Source organism: Sinocyclocheilus grahami, unplaced genomic scaffold, assembly GCF_001515645.1.
Source record: "Sinocyclocheilus grahami isolate Dianchi unplaced genomic scaffold, SAMN03320097.WGS_v1.1 scaffold1422.1, whole genome shotgun sequence".
In the NCBI taxonomy this organism is placed as follows: Eukaryota; Metazoa; Chordata; class Actinopteri; order Cypriniformes; family Cyprinidae; genus Sinocyclocheilus; species Sinocyclocheilus grahami.
Genome location: NW_015506601.1, coordinates 220,988 through 236,734, shown reverse-complemented (window position 1 = coordinate 236,734; position 15,747 = coordinate 220,988). Strand labels below are relative to the sequence as shown.

At 38.6% G+C, this 15,747-nt stretch overlaps 2 protein-coding genes across 2 annotated transcripts; one reads left to right on the top strand and one right to left on the bottom strand.

Moving 5' to 3' along the window:
• Nucleotides 1-3,992: 3,992 nt before the first annotated feature.
• LOC107570156 (uncharacterized) lies at nucleotides 3,993-8,101 on the bottom strand. The gene is made up of 9 exons (XM_016256356.1): nucleotides 7,945-8,101; nucleotides 6,297-7,769; nucleotides 6,117-6,209; nucleotides 5,925-6,029; nucleotides 5,705-5,814; nucleotides 5,407-5,598; nucleotides 5,149-5,311; nucleotides 4,833-4,998; nucleotides 3,993-4,416 (listed from the first exon to the last, which is right to left on the bottom strand). The coding sequence occupies exons 1-9, from the start codon at nucleotides 8,099-8,101 to the stop codon at nucleotides 4,215-4,217; spliced, it is 2,661 nt and encodes an 886-aa protein (XP_016111842.1). The 3' UTR covers nucleotides 3,993-4,214.
• A 1,587-nt stretch (nucleotides 8,102-9,688) lies between these two features.
• On the top strand, nucleotides 9,689-14,172 carry LOC107570155 (cis-aconitate decarboxylase-like). The gene is made up of 6 exons (XM_016256355.1): nucleotides 9,689-9,796; nucleotides 10,158-10,221; nucleotides 10,457-10,644; nucleotides 10,875-10,967; nucleotides 11,517-11,722; nucleotides 13,065-14,172. The coding sequence occupies exons 1-6, from the start codon at nucleotides 9,779-9,781 to the stop codon at nucleotides 13,990-13,992; spliced, it is 1,497 nt and encodes a 498-aa protein (XP_016111841.1). The 5' UTR covers nucleotides 9,689-9,778; the 3' UTR covers nucleotides 13,993-14,172.
• Nucleotides 14,173-15,747: the final 1,575 nt, after the last annotated feature.

Below are 15,747 nucleotides of genomic sequence, written 5' to 3'. Positions count from 1 at the left end.
TTTTGCCTCAATAAACTCCTAAGTTGCTGCTTATTAATAGTTAGTTAGGTAGATGTTAAGTTTAGGTATGTGGTTGGATCAAGGGTTCTAAAATATGGTCATGCAGAATAAGGCATTAATATGTGCTTTATAAGTACTAATAAACAGCCAACATGCATGCTAATAAGCAACTATAGTGAGAATTGGTTCTGAAAAGAATTTGAAGAATTTCATCTGGCTTTATTTAGGCTATATTTATGGAAGGAAATATTTTTCTTTTTCATTTACTATTGTTGGTTTCGGATTCTTATTTTTAGATTTCTCAAACAGCTTAGGGAAAATGAGGAAGTAGTGAAGTTAATTATAGACAAATGGTAGCAACAACTAGACGTCTTGTCGGCTTATAGATTTTTCTACTTGCTTTGTTCTCATTTACAGGTTTACTGATAGGAGCTACAAATAAACCTGAGTCTGATTTAAGCTAAAGGAAGTAAAAAAGGGGGACTTTTTCAAGTTAAACATTAAATGGACACTCAAAGGCTTATTGTTTCCTACAGGCTAATATGTGAAGAAGCCAAATGACAGCCGTAATAGGCATGGCTTCCAACAGTTTTTATTACAAGAAGGGGTTTCTTTCCAGGAAATCGGAACGGGTGTGTCAGGCAATATGAATGTGTTTTTGTGTGCTTATTTGGGCAGGTGAACCAATGACCCTGCCCTGTCAGTTTATTTTATTTGCCTGCCCGTCTACGATGAGCACAACCTGCTCTTTGAATTCTCAGACTGTGTCATGGTGTGTCAAGCAGCTGGCAGGACATCTCAGGGCATCCTGTTTACAGCCGCATGAAACCTACAACATGCCCGAGGTGCAGTTTGGATGGTACAATGCCTTCATTCTTATTTTTAACCTCACAGATATTGGTGACTCAGCCCATATTGTGTGCTATGCAGGATGAGCAATTTCTCAATTGGCAACTTTCCTTCAAGCATCAAACACATCTATTGAAATAGCATACTTTGCTTTTATTTAGTCTGAATGGATTGAGAACAATTAACAAAAGTATATTTGGCTGGAAATCCCACGGATGGGACTTTCTGAAAGGGGCAGAAGTTGTAGTTGTAATGCTAAAAAAAACTCCAGCAATCAATTATGAAGTTATGATAGGTAGAATCTGACTCAAATTCAAATTAAATAATCAATGAGGGAAGTCTCTATTAAAATGGAATGAAGCATGCATTATTAGTACAGTAAGAGGTAAATGATACAAAAAGACTAGATATAGTATGGCAATATGATTGGACATTTTACCACTGTGTCATGGTAATATCATGAATCACACTTCACTCTGGAAAAACAGCTGACATTTCATAAAAATGGATCATCATACTTTCAGAATACAGTAGGTATTGTCTTGTTTGATGACCCAGAGCTTTGAAATCTTTCCATTCTTAGTGAGGAAGAAGGAAATAGACTGGATAAAAGTCAAATGGAACATTTCAACATGACCTTTTACGTGACACATAATTGTAGCGCACACATATCTGGACAGAATCTGATATGAACAATATCAGTGTATTTGAGTAGCATTTGAAGCTGAAGTGGTCTGCAGCATTACAATACCCTAAATTAACAAACAGTCAACTTCAACATACATGAATTATTAGGATTGTTTAAAAAAATAACCCTACAGTAACTACATGTCTTTAATTAATATTACTCAGTACTTATTTGTGTAATTATTTACACTTCAACCTTAAAATAAAGTATAAACCAATATTTTCCTTTCGATACACCTGCATGTTTTAAACATCGAGAAAATCACATTCATTACTGACAGGATCAAGACAGAGCTTGCAGCACGCTATTTCCCCCTGTTTATTATTTGTTTATAACTCTGACTCAACTTCAAATAACTAATTATGTTTTAATCAGTGAGAACAGTAGAAAAAACATCACTAGTTAAAGAATGAAGATGACTGGAATAGAACGTGCTGAAAGGTAAATGATGGACTATTTAGAAAAGTAAGTTCTGGATATCTATCATAGTAATACATAATGGTCCTCTACGATATTTTGTCAGTGGCATGAAAGTGGTTTAAAGTGAATCTAAAAATGATAACCAATTAATCAAACAAACACACGTTTAGGTGTGTGGAGCCAAAACTCCCCTTAAAAAAAGAAGTTTATTCAAGTGTATTATTAGTATACTTCATATGGAACTATTTATGTGTTAGACTGTTTCTAAAGTAAGTTCTTTCTACAGTCAGATTTCATTTTATACATTAGAATGACATTTAAAAGTGTAAAAGCATAAACAAGGTACTTTCAACAGACCACGAATAACCCCAAAAGTGCTATTCTTTCCACAGCAAATAGCACTGTAGAAATATATATCTGTATTATGTAACATACGTTGCCTTAATCAAAAAGGCTCATTAACTTCAGCATTGCGTGATACTATTTCAAAGGGATTTCCGTCATTTTGACAGATAATAAATTGCATTTACCTGTGAAAACCAAGGGACGTGAGGATTTGAAGAGGAAAACGAGAGATTCTTTGTGCATTCCAGTGAATTATTGATGGAATATATGGTAAATTAAATTGGGAGAACAGACCACAGATGTGCAGTATATGTTGTCCTGTTTCATACTATTACAGCAGAATGCAAAGGCAAAAAATATATAAAATGAGAGAAAGAATGCAGCAACTGAAATTAGCTTTTGCCATAGACATTATTGTTATAACGTCAGAGACTTTAATAATTTTCATATGTACGTTTTTCTGAAGATCCTGAGCTTTTTAAATGTGCATCTATAGCAGTTTAGTTTCATAAAAGTGATAATGTCAACATATAATGTAATATTTTTTACTTATAGGACTTTTTAATAACACAGCTGTCATAATTATTCAACCCCTATTCAAAATTGCTGTTTTTAAGTCACTTATTTGTATGGTACGTTACAAATTGTGTTAAAACACAATTAAGCCTTTGGAAACTCTATAAGAAAACCGAACTAGCTTGAGCTGCAACACAGACGTAAATTTAGCCCATGAAACCAAATATTATCAGTCATCGTGGGTCAAGGTCCCAGTAGAGAGGTCTCAGAAGCGTCTAAGCACGTAGAAGCTATGTTTATTGGAGGTTAGAAAGAATAAAAGATTCTGCACAAAATGTAATAATTTTGTACTGGAATGTTTAGAGCCTATTTTATTTTTGTTCATTTTCCATCAACTTTACACACAAATGTGTATTAATAAACTTTCTTTAATACTTTACTGATTCTTTGGTTGAATTTTTTCATAACATATTGTTCAAGGCAGGAGAATGTCTTGCAGGTCAAGGGGGTTGAATAATTTTGATTGCAGCTGTATTTATACAACCATCATCTGCAAACTTTTATATATTGTTTCCTTTTTTTGTTCGTATATGGTCTGCACATATTGCTGTATATTTACTGCATGTAGTGCATTGCATATTTTCAGTAAATTCTTAAATATTTTTCTTTGTGTTTATTTTGTATATTGTTCCTTGTATGTTCTGTATTTGTTGTCTTCACTGGTTCTATAGCATGAAAGCTTGATAACTTGCTGGGAAAGCATTTTAATATAAGCTCAATAAGCATTGATTTTCATGACAAAACAACTCTTCATGTCAGTATTTTATTAGACAGTTATAAAGCACAATTGAAAAAAGAAATATCATGCATACAGTTTCTCAATTCACAATACAAATACAAGCATACTTTGCAAAGATCATTTTTAAATACATTTTTCACTCTAGTTGAATTCAGGCATGATCCACTGAAAGAGTACATAAATAACAATAAATTAATAAAAATAACAGTTCAGTATTAGAACACTTTTCAACCTTCAAAAGCATTGGCCAACATATAATACATTTACAAAAACACAACAGTAACAGGTTTATGTTACTAATGCTACTGTTACTAAGTGAGCTAATGCTCACTTAATCTGAGCTTCAACAATGCTCACTTTAACATGTTTCCATGGTGATACTCACAATAACTGGTAATGCAGTGAAGTGATATCAAAATTGCTTTATATGCATGTCAAGTTAGTTAAATTTTCTCTTCATATGCAAAGTGAAACATCCTTCAAATTAAACAAAGCAAGTAAAAGTGCTGTCAAAGCTGATGTTGGTAGTAATCCTACAACATGTTGCTTTTTACTTGTTCAAAAATCTGCCTCACTTTCAATGCAGGCACACAACCTTCACGAAGAATGCTGATAGTTCCTGAAAATTAACAAAATGTTATTATTAATAATGGAATGCATATCTATTGATAACAGGATAGCAGCTGTTCGGGATATCAGCTTACCTTCGTCAATTTTGAGGCAGTTCACTACAGTCGATGCCACCAACTCATTAGATTCACCATCACACAGGACTCCCTCAATCTTGTAACCAAGACGGCTGTTTCAGGACAAAAGAAAACAATGCTTCGATTATGCTTGCTGCCAAAACTAAGATGTTTAGTATTGCAAATTAGTTATTGTTTTAATATAAAATGTCAAGGCAAGCAGAGAACACATCCTTTCTAATAATAAAGTTGGCTTCAGAAGAGGTATGCTTTAATATAAGAGGTAAACCTTTAATTACAGAGCACTCTGCTTTAATTAAGAGAATGAATCAGTGCACCTAACAATAGAGTGTTGTGGTTTGTTCTTGTTCAAGTTTTTTGAAGGTAACAGAACACCCTGGATTATGTAAAATCTCAACCTATAAACCCCTCAATAAATAATTTCAGATACAGTGCATTTGTTTGGCAGAGTTCGTATTCACTTGCAGTACTTAGCATCAAGTGCTTGTTAGGGCCTTTATAAACTTACTTGATGACCATATCATGGTGGGTACTGTCAGCTTCTCCACTGGGATTGGCTGATGTAATGGCCAATGGGCCAGTGAATTCACACAGGTGAGCAGTAGCGGTGTGGTCAGGTACTCTAATCATAATGCTATCTCTGGTACCCACACGGTCATATGCAGGACCCACACCTGCGAACAATATAAGCAGTGAAAATGACTGGAAATGATTGAGAATCACAGATTTTGCTCAGTAAAGTTTTCTTTTGGTTTGGTGATGTCCCATTTTTGATAATAGAGTTAGGCGCAAATACAAAATGTTGTATCTGTTAATAACCTTACCGAGTTTGAGGAGCCATTCGCCCTTCAGGACAATGCAACTAATGCCTCCGGGGTAGACATTTCTCATGAACTCCCAGAGCAGAGGGCTGAAAGGAGGTTTGGCGGCCACAAGCTGCTCCACACTTGAGATACAGATGCAAATTGGCTTCTCTGCAGGACGGTCCTACCAGAGAGAAAAGTTTGTGGGTCAGTTGACAAGAGCACAGGTGTTTGATGATTTGTAAGAGAATATTGTGTTGCTTTTCTGCAGGCATGTACTTTGATAGAGTAGATCTTCTCGATTGCACTGGGGTTCTTGCATGAAGCAGCCAAGGCATAGACAGTATCTGTAGGGATGCCACACACTCCATTGTTTTCCAATGATTTGGCAATCTTAAGGAGTCCGCTGGTTTCCCGAGAATTAGCGATGAAACATGGATATGTGGTCTCAGATTCCTTCTTTTTCTTGTCCTTGGATAACGCAGATCAATTAATCAAGGAAGTTTTTGAATGAATAACATAAACTTGAATGAATAACATAAACTTCATAAGCATTTTGTCATAATTGAACTAATACCTTGATAAGGGAAGGTCCAACTGGAATCAGGGTCTCGGAGAAGATACTGTTCACAAGGGATGCTAGCATGCCATACAAACATATGATGGCGAAAATTGCTAGCATGGCAACTAAAGAAAGAGTTTCAAGAAAGTGTGAGGTAACTTTTACACATTATTCATGTAGTTTCATCTTCATCTTCACAATACGATTTCTTACCAAATTTATTTTTGTACAGTACCTTCTAGCTGATAGGGCAGTCGTCCAAGAGTAGAGAGGAGAAAACAAACTATGATGACCTCCATGACAGTGGTTAGTGCCAAAAGAACAAGATTGCTGTAGGCCGCTGTAAAGAAACAGTCCAATTCGCAATGCTTTAAAATGCAGGAGTCAGTTGTGAGAGTCTATGATATGTATTTGTAAACAAACCTACCAACTAGAATCAAGAAAGCATTAATGACCAGGAATGCTATTGCCCCAGCTGCAAATCCATTAGCTGACCCTGTGGATATTTGCAAACGATGCCCTGCAGGACAAATAGATCATAGATTTCTACCCAAAATTGTAGCTAAGTATTTTTTTATTCTATCTATGAATTAGTTCATTTTCATACCTGCAAACCTAAACCAGCTCCAGGTTGCCCAAATAGCCACATAAAAGGAGGGAATGACAGAGCCAAATCTCTGACCACCTTGTACCTGTAGTCGACTGACGTAGGCCTGGATGATTGCTCCTGGGATGAGTACCCAGGGCACAGTTAGGTCGAAAAAGGCCAGGCCGGGTTGAATGCTATGGATGGCTGAGAGTGCAGCCACTCCATTGGAAAGATAGAATAAAGCATCAGGGAGCTGTGCACATTTATCCTCAGACTCATCCATTTTGGATCTCTTGAGGTAACTGAGATATTTCTGCAGGGATTCGGTGGAGACAGGCTGGGGTCCAACTGGGATCAAGGACTTCTCAGCAATGGTGTTGATGAGGCGTGCAAAGGTGCCATAGTAGGACAGGAGAGTGAAGAGGGAGCAGGTCACTCCAAAAAAGATGTAGTACCTCTCAATGGGAATCTGGGAGATGGTTGATATGGTCACCAGGACAAAAAATGAGTTGTGAACTAGCTCAAGAGTGTCTTTGTTTAGACTTGCGATGCAGAAAACCAAGGCGGCAGACACGAAGAACCAGTTGCCAACCATGGCGTGCCTTACTTCGCCAGCTTCGGTCCGGCCGATGGTTACTGACACCACATGCTCTTCCCAGGTCTTCACCAACCAAAACACACAGTGCAGGCCAAACTTGGTTGCATGGTAGCAGTCTTGACGCAGGTATGCGTAATAGCTAGATAGAAGCTGAGCAGCAGAATTTATGGTTATCCAGATGGCAGCTACTGTGACCGACGGGAAGTAGTTAAAGGCATAGAAGGCGAAGATAAATGGCGAGACTGTGTCACAGAAGAACCCCAAGGCCATAGGTTCAGCAAATTTTGTGTTCTTCTTCTTCTCTTGGCCCAAGCTTTGGGAGCTACTTGCGTTGGTGGTTCCTAGTAGCAGTACATTGAAGAGAGGGTTTCCAAAACCCTTTAGCACGTAGCGCTGGGCCAGTCCCTTGATTAGCAGTGCTGATGAGCCATATATGGCAAAGAGCAGGATTAGGAGCTCCAGAACCCCAGAAACCACCAGAGCCCACCCTGCCACCAGACCCACGGCCTCAAATATCAGTGTGAGGGTGATGGCCCCAAACACAAAGGGCATGATGTAGTTTACGGTTGCTGAACAGAAGGCCAGCAGAAAGGAAAGCAAAATGTAAGGCACCAGCCCAGCTATGGCAGACTCTTTGATGAACATTGGAATGTCGGTTTTGTTAATACTAGTGGCTGCGAACAGATCTTGAATGGTGCTATTTATCAATGTTGATTCATTGAACAGGTTTGGACTTTGTTGGTTGGCACCTAGGAAAATTCGTGTGGCCCCATAACTGCCCCACAGTGCTGCGTATCCTACAAAGGATGTCCCACTCAGATGGTCATATTTTCGGAAAGACAGCAAGCCTGCCACTAGCTGACACACTCCACCAATTAGAATGAGATGAACACCTGTATAAATTAACACAAGATGCAAAGAAAAGGATGCATGATGTAGATGTACAGAACTAGCATAAATGCACAATGCAGATAGGTTTCAATTGTTTTCTGATATTAGCATATAAAGGTATAATTCTTGCAAGTTTGTTTGTTAAATTAAAATGACAACACAATGATCTGCTAAGACCTGCTAGTATGTTTTCCACTCCCTCTGCAGGAACACCAGTCCTGGCCCCATGGAAGTTCTGCAGTAGGACAAGAAAAGCACTGATGCCATTGGCCAGGAGCCCAAGCACACCCGGCTCTCCATAAAAACTTGCCGGAAAGCCACTTGCTGATGCCATGAACTTCCCTTTAAACGTAGCTTTCTGCTGATAAGATTAAGTTGTGTAAATAGCACATAATGATAGACAGTAAAGGTTATACAATACTTTTATCAGTCAAATCATCTCATAATCAAAAAAATAATAAATTTACCAGATTTGATCAGCCTAAATTAGTTGATATAACTAGGTTAATAAAAGTAACATAACTGATGGATATCAGCCAGATAATCAGCATGCTAAAATATTCTGCACTTTTAGTGGTGGTTATGTGCATACTTCTACAAACATATCTACAAACAAATTAAATGTATTATAAAGGACCATTAAAAACCTTCATAAAATGAACCAGTCGATTCGTAATTCTATGTGCCAAAAAACTTCTCATATCTTGAGTGTGCACTAAACAGCCTATTCATGGGTGTGTTTAGTTTCACATTCTCCCTCCCCTCCGTCGGTAAGCAGCACTGGTGTCTGGTTCAGCAAACAGCTGAGCAGCAGCCAAACGCTCTTCACAGAATGGATACGTTTTAGCCTTTAGGCATTAAAACTCAAACTGCCTTTCTAACACAGATGTCTGAAGACTCTCAGCTGAACAATGATAATATTACATTACAGTCTAGGTGGTGCTTAGTTGACAACTGCAGAGATTTAATCTGTTTCCTCTCAAACCTCCAGCAGACAGGAGTCAACATAGACAGACAGCTGTCTGGATAAACTAACAGTAAGTTTGAGCAGACTTTTATGTCAACTTGGCAATATATATATATATATATATATATATTGTTTTTTTTTTGTTTTTTTTCATAACTCAAAACTAAATAGGCAGTAAAATGTTAGTGTTGTTTTGTATATTTATGTTGCTTAGGTTTTTATAATATGGAAAATAATTACAGAAATAATAAACTTACCTAGTGAAGATCCTTTATCTGTAATGAAGTGTTGAGATGCTTGTGAAGAATGCATTAAGTTTATAGAAATAAACTCATTGGAGCTAGGAGGAGTTACAGTGATGTCAACCAACCCATGTCCTCATCAGTGATGACATCACTGACCCTTAAAATAAGTTTGTTTCCTGCTGAAAAATCCCGCCTAGTAATCTAAAAATAGCAATACTTTGGGAAATCCAGCCCTGATTGTTCTTTGGGTTTAGTGGGTGTTTCATTGTCTTTTGTGGTCCAGTACTATATAAACGTAGACACGCGGACACACTTGACTGTGGCACATCAGCATCCTCTATATTTATGTTGCTTAGGTTTTTATAATATGGAAAATAATTACAGAAATAATAAACTTACCTAGTGAAGATCCTTTATCTGTAATGAAGTGTTGAGATGCTTGTGAAGAATGCATTAAGTTTATAGAAATAAACTCATTGGAGCTAGGAGGAGTTACAGTGATGTCAACCAACCCATGTCCTCATCAGTGATGACATCCCTGACCCTTAAAATAAGTTTGTTTCCTGCTGAAAAATCCCGCCTAGTAATCTAAAAATAGCAATACTTTGGGAAATCCAGCCCTGATTGTTCTTTGGGTTTAGTGGGTGTTTCATTGTCTTTTGTGGTCCAGTACTATATAAACGTAGACACGTAGACACCTACAATAATTTCATCTCTACGCTGAAACAGGGAGAAGAAGACAACATTTCATTGACAAAAGATATCAAGCATCTTCATATCCTGAACAAAAATTGACAACATGCTTTCAACTTTACAGGTAGAGAAAATGTTATGCTGTCATGTTCTGACATAGTTGAGCAGTTTATAGATTGATGTATGTTTGCTTGATGTTTAAAGAAAAACACAGTATTTGTTTTATTATTCTTAATTAATTTGTTAATAATTTTTTTTAAACTGGTGTCTTATTGAAGCCAAACTATTTACAGTAAGTGTTATTGTTTTTTCTTTATTTCATAGAATGAAAAACTAGTATTACATAATAAAATGTTATTAAATAAAAAGGCATTTGACAAGCTTTTCAGCTTTTTTAACTGGTACGCAACAAAACATATACTATATACTAACTTCATATACTAAATGTATAGCTGAGTCACTCAAACATAAATGTTTGTACACAGAGATCCACCAGATACGTGTCTGCTATTTCTGCTGCTCGAGGACTCCATAAGTCTGCACTAGATGGTGAGCAAGCTCTACTGTCACAGCTTTATTGTCAGTAAACTGCTGTGTGTTAACTTGTGATGGAAAAGAAAATAAGTGAAAGTCTTAGTTTTGTTAGGGTCTGGAATTTAATATTTATACAGAATGACTAATTGGCTAATCTGGAATAGTCACTGGCACTCAGAAGGATGGGTGCTATCCAGCAATGTCAAGTGTTTCGGTGTTAATTTACACTTTTTCTCTTGTCTGTTTTTAGTTGCGGAGCGTCCTGCCCCTGAGGAAACAGTGACCAGCAGTTTTGGCAGGTTCATTCAGAGCGTCCAGCCAAGGCATCTGTCACCAACTGTGTTGCAGCGCAGCAAACGCATGGTTTTGGACAGCATCGGCGTTGGGCTTTTGGGAAGCACCACCGATGTGTTTGAACTGGCCCTTCAGCACTGCCAGGTAGGGCACGGTGCCGATAGTAAATAGTAAACTTTAGAGAAAACAGCCTGTGTTTTTCCATCATTAAGAGATCCCATTTTCAGTAGAATTTAGTGATTTTGCAGGGTACAATGCTTCTGGTCTGTGTAACCAGAAGCAGTGGTGTACAAACAAAGCGCATGTTTAAGCAGTAATGTTGGACATTTCTGATATGTTGATATGTGACTGACTCATTTATCCTCTTCCCAAAGCACATGTACGCTCCTGATGATGTCAGCTTCGTCTACGGCCGCCAAGGCATGAAGCTCTCTCCAACCCTCGCAGCTTTTGTCAATGGAGTAGCAGTAAGTATCATCACGTGCATTGAGTTGTAACTGAATTTTCTAGCTCAGATTACACTGGATGTGTGATTCAACATCCAGTTCACATATGCAGTGTTTCTCCAGAAAGACCTGTTCTACAAGTCCTGAAATTAGCTTCCAGACAAGACCTTCTAAACTCGTTTTGTAGCATTCAGCACCATTTTTGGCAGCCAGTTGTGGTAATGTAAAAACATCTCAAGTCATGAAACCTCAGCAATGTGGAACTTTCATGGAGTACAAAACATCCATTGTGTTGTAGGAAAGTCTGCTGTGGACCCTCTAAATTGAGTGTGTTTAACCAATAACACTTCAGGAAGTGTTTCAAATAGAAACTAGACAGGCTGTGTTATTGGATCTTGCTCATACTGCCAGAAGTCATGCACAGGATTTTCCTTTTCCCCTCTAGTGTTTTGGCTATGCTAGAGAAGGCAATGACATGGCAATGAGACATGAATGCCAATATGTAGAAACATAAACCATCATCCCGGAACTGCCACTCTAGACCTTGATTGACATGTTGGTTTTCCACAGGCTCATTCAATGGACTTTGACGACACTTGGCATCCCGCGACCCACCCCTCTGGAGCAGTACTGCCTGCCCTTCTGGCAATAAGCGACATGTTGCACAACAACAGCAAACCAAGTGGGCTTGACTTCCTAACCGCCTTCAATGTGGGCATCGAAATCCAAGGCCGACTGATGAGATTCTCAAACGAGGCTCAAAACATCCCGAAGAGGTTAGAGTCCATTTCTTTGTCTCAACTTTAGTGAGCGAGAGCAATAATTGCATGTCTAAGTACAGCACAGCCTGAATAACAGTATGGGTATTCTGTGAGGTAAAACACACGGAGCTGGGTGGGTCGGAATATCGCAGATGCCATGTGAAAGTTCACAAAGCTCCTTCAGACAGCTGTTTATGCAGAGCAGGTCTGTTTGTACTCCGAGACACTTCTAATTTGTTATTTCCTGAGTGCTGTGAAAACAGAATTCACCTGGGTTCTGGAATAACGTCCAAAACTGGTTGAGTTTTACTGGAGCTTGCTATTACTATTTCAGACTTTTACAGGGTTTTCAAATGGCAAACAATAAAAAAGAGTGTAAATATTAGACATACTCATTTTGAATGAGGATGGGAGACATATTTAGAGACCTGGGGCCTCATTTGGGTGTGGACAGACTTGATCTAGTGTGCGTACACTAAAATCCACACCATCGTTCAAATGTATACGTCTTTGACGTGGAAAAGTGCTCAGCATTACATCAGGGTGTAGGCAGACGAAAGCACTTTCCAGTGTCCGAGAACTACAGGTATTTGGACATTTAAGGAGTTCTTGCCGCTCGCCGTTCTCAAGAGAAGGATTTTGGCGTCGACCAGTGCTCTATTACATGTTAATGACATTAATTAGGTAGAGATCTGAAACCATTCAGCTGCACACAATTTCAAGATCAATTGTGAGTTATAAATTTCACATCCGGAAGAGAGGTGTATGCACATTTTTTGTGTGTACGTTCGTTCTCTGAATTACACATATGCACATTTGAGAAATGATCGTCAGATAAAATGTAGGTACGGTTTCTATGCAACATTTTATAAATGAAGCCCCTACAAACTACTGGAGACACAACAACAATAGAAACCCTTATGATAACAGGATTCAGAAAAACTCGCAACTCTAGCTTGAACAAGTATAACTGTAAGTTTTATTGCAAATGCAAAACTTTTGGACACTGGACACAAACAAAACTTCCATTGTCAAATGAAGTATACTTTGAAAGCCATGTGTTTGGCTGTCCCCAAAACTGAAGAACAATTTAAGCTTTAGATAAGAGTCAAGTCAAATCAAGTCACCTTTATTTGTATAGCGCTTTATACAACACTGATTGTGTCAAAGCAGCTTTACAGTGTTAAACAGAAAAATAGTTTGTCAATAATGCAAGAGGACAATAATAAAGAGTCATTTTTCCAGCTAAAGTCACTTCATTGATGATTCAGTGGTCACGTTAGAACAGTTGTGGAGAGCTGATTTAATCTAACCTGGTAAAATAATGACCATGCTCTTTCTCTGTCTTTCCCGTCAGGTTCCATCCTCCCAGTGTGGTGGGCACTTTGGGCAGTGCAGCTGCTTGTGCTCGCCTCCTGTCTCTGGATCGCAGTCAGTGCAGTAATGCGTTGGCCATCGCTGCATCTTTGGCAGGTGCCCCAATGGCTAATGCTGCAACGCAATCCAAACCTCTTCACATCGGTAACGCCTCGCGCCTAGGTCTCGAAGCAGCCCTGCTGGCGTCTCGTGGGTTGGAAGCGAGTCCTCTAGTCTTGGATGCAGTACCCGGTGTAGCCGGGTTCAGTGCTTTCTACGAAGACTATGCCCCACACCCCATCAGTTCCCTAGAGGAAGATGAGCACAGCTTCCTCATCGAAACGCAAGACATTGCTTTCAAGCGCTTTCCTGCACACCTCGGAATGCACTGGATCGCCGATGCCACCGCTGTCGTGCACAAGACCCTGGTCGGCCTGAAAGGAGGCAGCATTTCTCCAAACCTGGTGCAGGATATCCTGCTTAGGGTGCCACTGTCCAAGTACATCAACCGTCCATTCCCGGAGACGGAGCACCAGGCACGCCACTCCTTCCAGTTCAACGCCTGCACCGCCCTGCTGGATGGAGAAGTCACGGTGCAGTCCTTCCAGCCGGAGGCCCTCCTGCGGCCCGAGCTTCACGCGCTCCTCTCCCGCGTCCGTCTGGAGCACCCCCACGACAACACGGCCAATTTCAACATCATGTATGGTGAGGTGGAGGTTACCTTGGTAAGTGGAGACGTCCTCCGAGGGCGCTGTGACACTTTCTACGGTCACTGGAGGAACCCACTTAGCCAAGAAAGCCTTCAGAAGAAGTTCCGTAGCAATGCAGGCGCAGTTCTGTCCAACGAGAGGGTGGAGAGGCTGATCGAAGCTGTCGAAGGGCTGGACCATTTAGATGACTGTAAACCAGTACTGGCTCAACTGCAGTAAACAGCATGGTGCTTATGACATCAATAATGTAAAATTAATCTTGATTTTTTTTGGGAAACACAACTACTTGTAGGATTAATTTAAACAGAAGCACTACTCAAACAAGTTACAGTCTGTCTCTCTCTCTCGATGTATATACTGTAGAGTTACTGTACTGAACTGTCTCATTTCCTGCTGTGTCTGTTTTCAAAAGAGTTTATACAATATGTATGTACAATATTTCTCAAAATGTTTGTAAATATAATTTTTTTCTCTCATGAGCTCTTTTTAAATATTGTATAATGAAATCTTCGTGATGACTTCTGTTTGAATTATGTAACATCTTGTTTAGAATGAAACTCAATAAATTTTATTGCTATACAAGATGGCTTATTCACCACATATTTTTATACACACACACACGCACGCACATTACATACATATATAACACATAAAAAGGAAAAAATAAAAGAGGTCATCATCTTCCTTCATCATTCAAGTAGTTGAATAGTTGGGGAGTCTGTACTACAGACTGTATTCAATCAAAGCAATCAAACGTGATTTCAGAAAAGGCAAGAAATTATATTTTAATTTCAATAAAAGTAAATATTTAGGTCTATGAAGCCCATCAAAATGAACTGATGATAAGTGACATGATGATAGCTTCTATATTAATGAAACATTAACATTTTAAAATATAACTAATTTGCATTACATGCTAAATAGAGTTAAGTGTACCTAAATTGTGTGACTAAGTTCAGTCTCCGTTATTTATCCTCTTTTAGTCATGGGGACTAAAAATGTGCCTTTTTTAATTGAACCCTAGACCCATAATAGACATCTCCAAATTATGGTATTAGATATAAAATTGGTACTTTAATTTGGAAAGTAAAGTGTCAATATTCTGGTCACTCTCATTACAATGTTTCAGGAAGTCCATCTCTGATTAAGATTAATATATCTCAAAAATAAAAATAATGGTTAATACATAAATTCTTGCTACAAACACAATATTTAGTTTGAACTCAGGAGACAGGCTGTGATGCAAATTCAAGAACAGGTAACACACTGTAAACAAAAACGTTCCCCATTACCCTCAGAAAGTATCTGCAAAAATTTGGAGAGTCAGTAGGTAAATTTCAATCAAATATTGGGGGTAAAACAATGCATTCAGTCTCATTCTCTCATCCTCCATTCCACGCCTGAACAGACAAAGACCAACTACAGGTGCATCTCAATAAATTAGAATGTCATGGAAAAGTTCATTTATTTCAGTAATTCAACTCAAATTGTGAAACTCGTGTATGAAATAAATTCAATGCACACAGACTGGAGTAGTTTAAGTCTTTGGTTCTTTTAATTGTGATGATTTTGGCTCACATTTAACAAAAACCCACCAATTCACTATCTCAACAAATTAGAATACTTCATAAGACCAATAAAAAAACATTTTTAGTGAATTGTTGGCCTTCTGGAAAGTATGTTCATTTACTGTACATGTACTCAATTCTTGGTAGGGGCTCCTTTTGCTTTAATTACTGCCTCAATTCGGCGTGGCATGGAGGTGATCAGTTTGTGGCACTGCTGAGGTGGTATGGAAGCCCAGGTTTCTTTGACAGTGGCCTTCAGCTCATCTACATTTTTTGGTCTCTTGTTTCTCATTTTCCTCTTGACAATACAATTCAGGTCTGGTGAGTTTGCTGACCAGTCAAGCACACCAACACCATGGTAATTTAACCAACTTTTGGTGCTTTTGGCAGTGTGGGCAGGTACCAA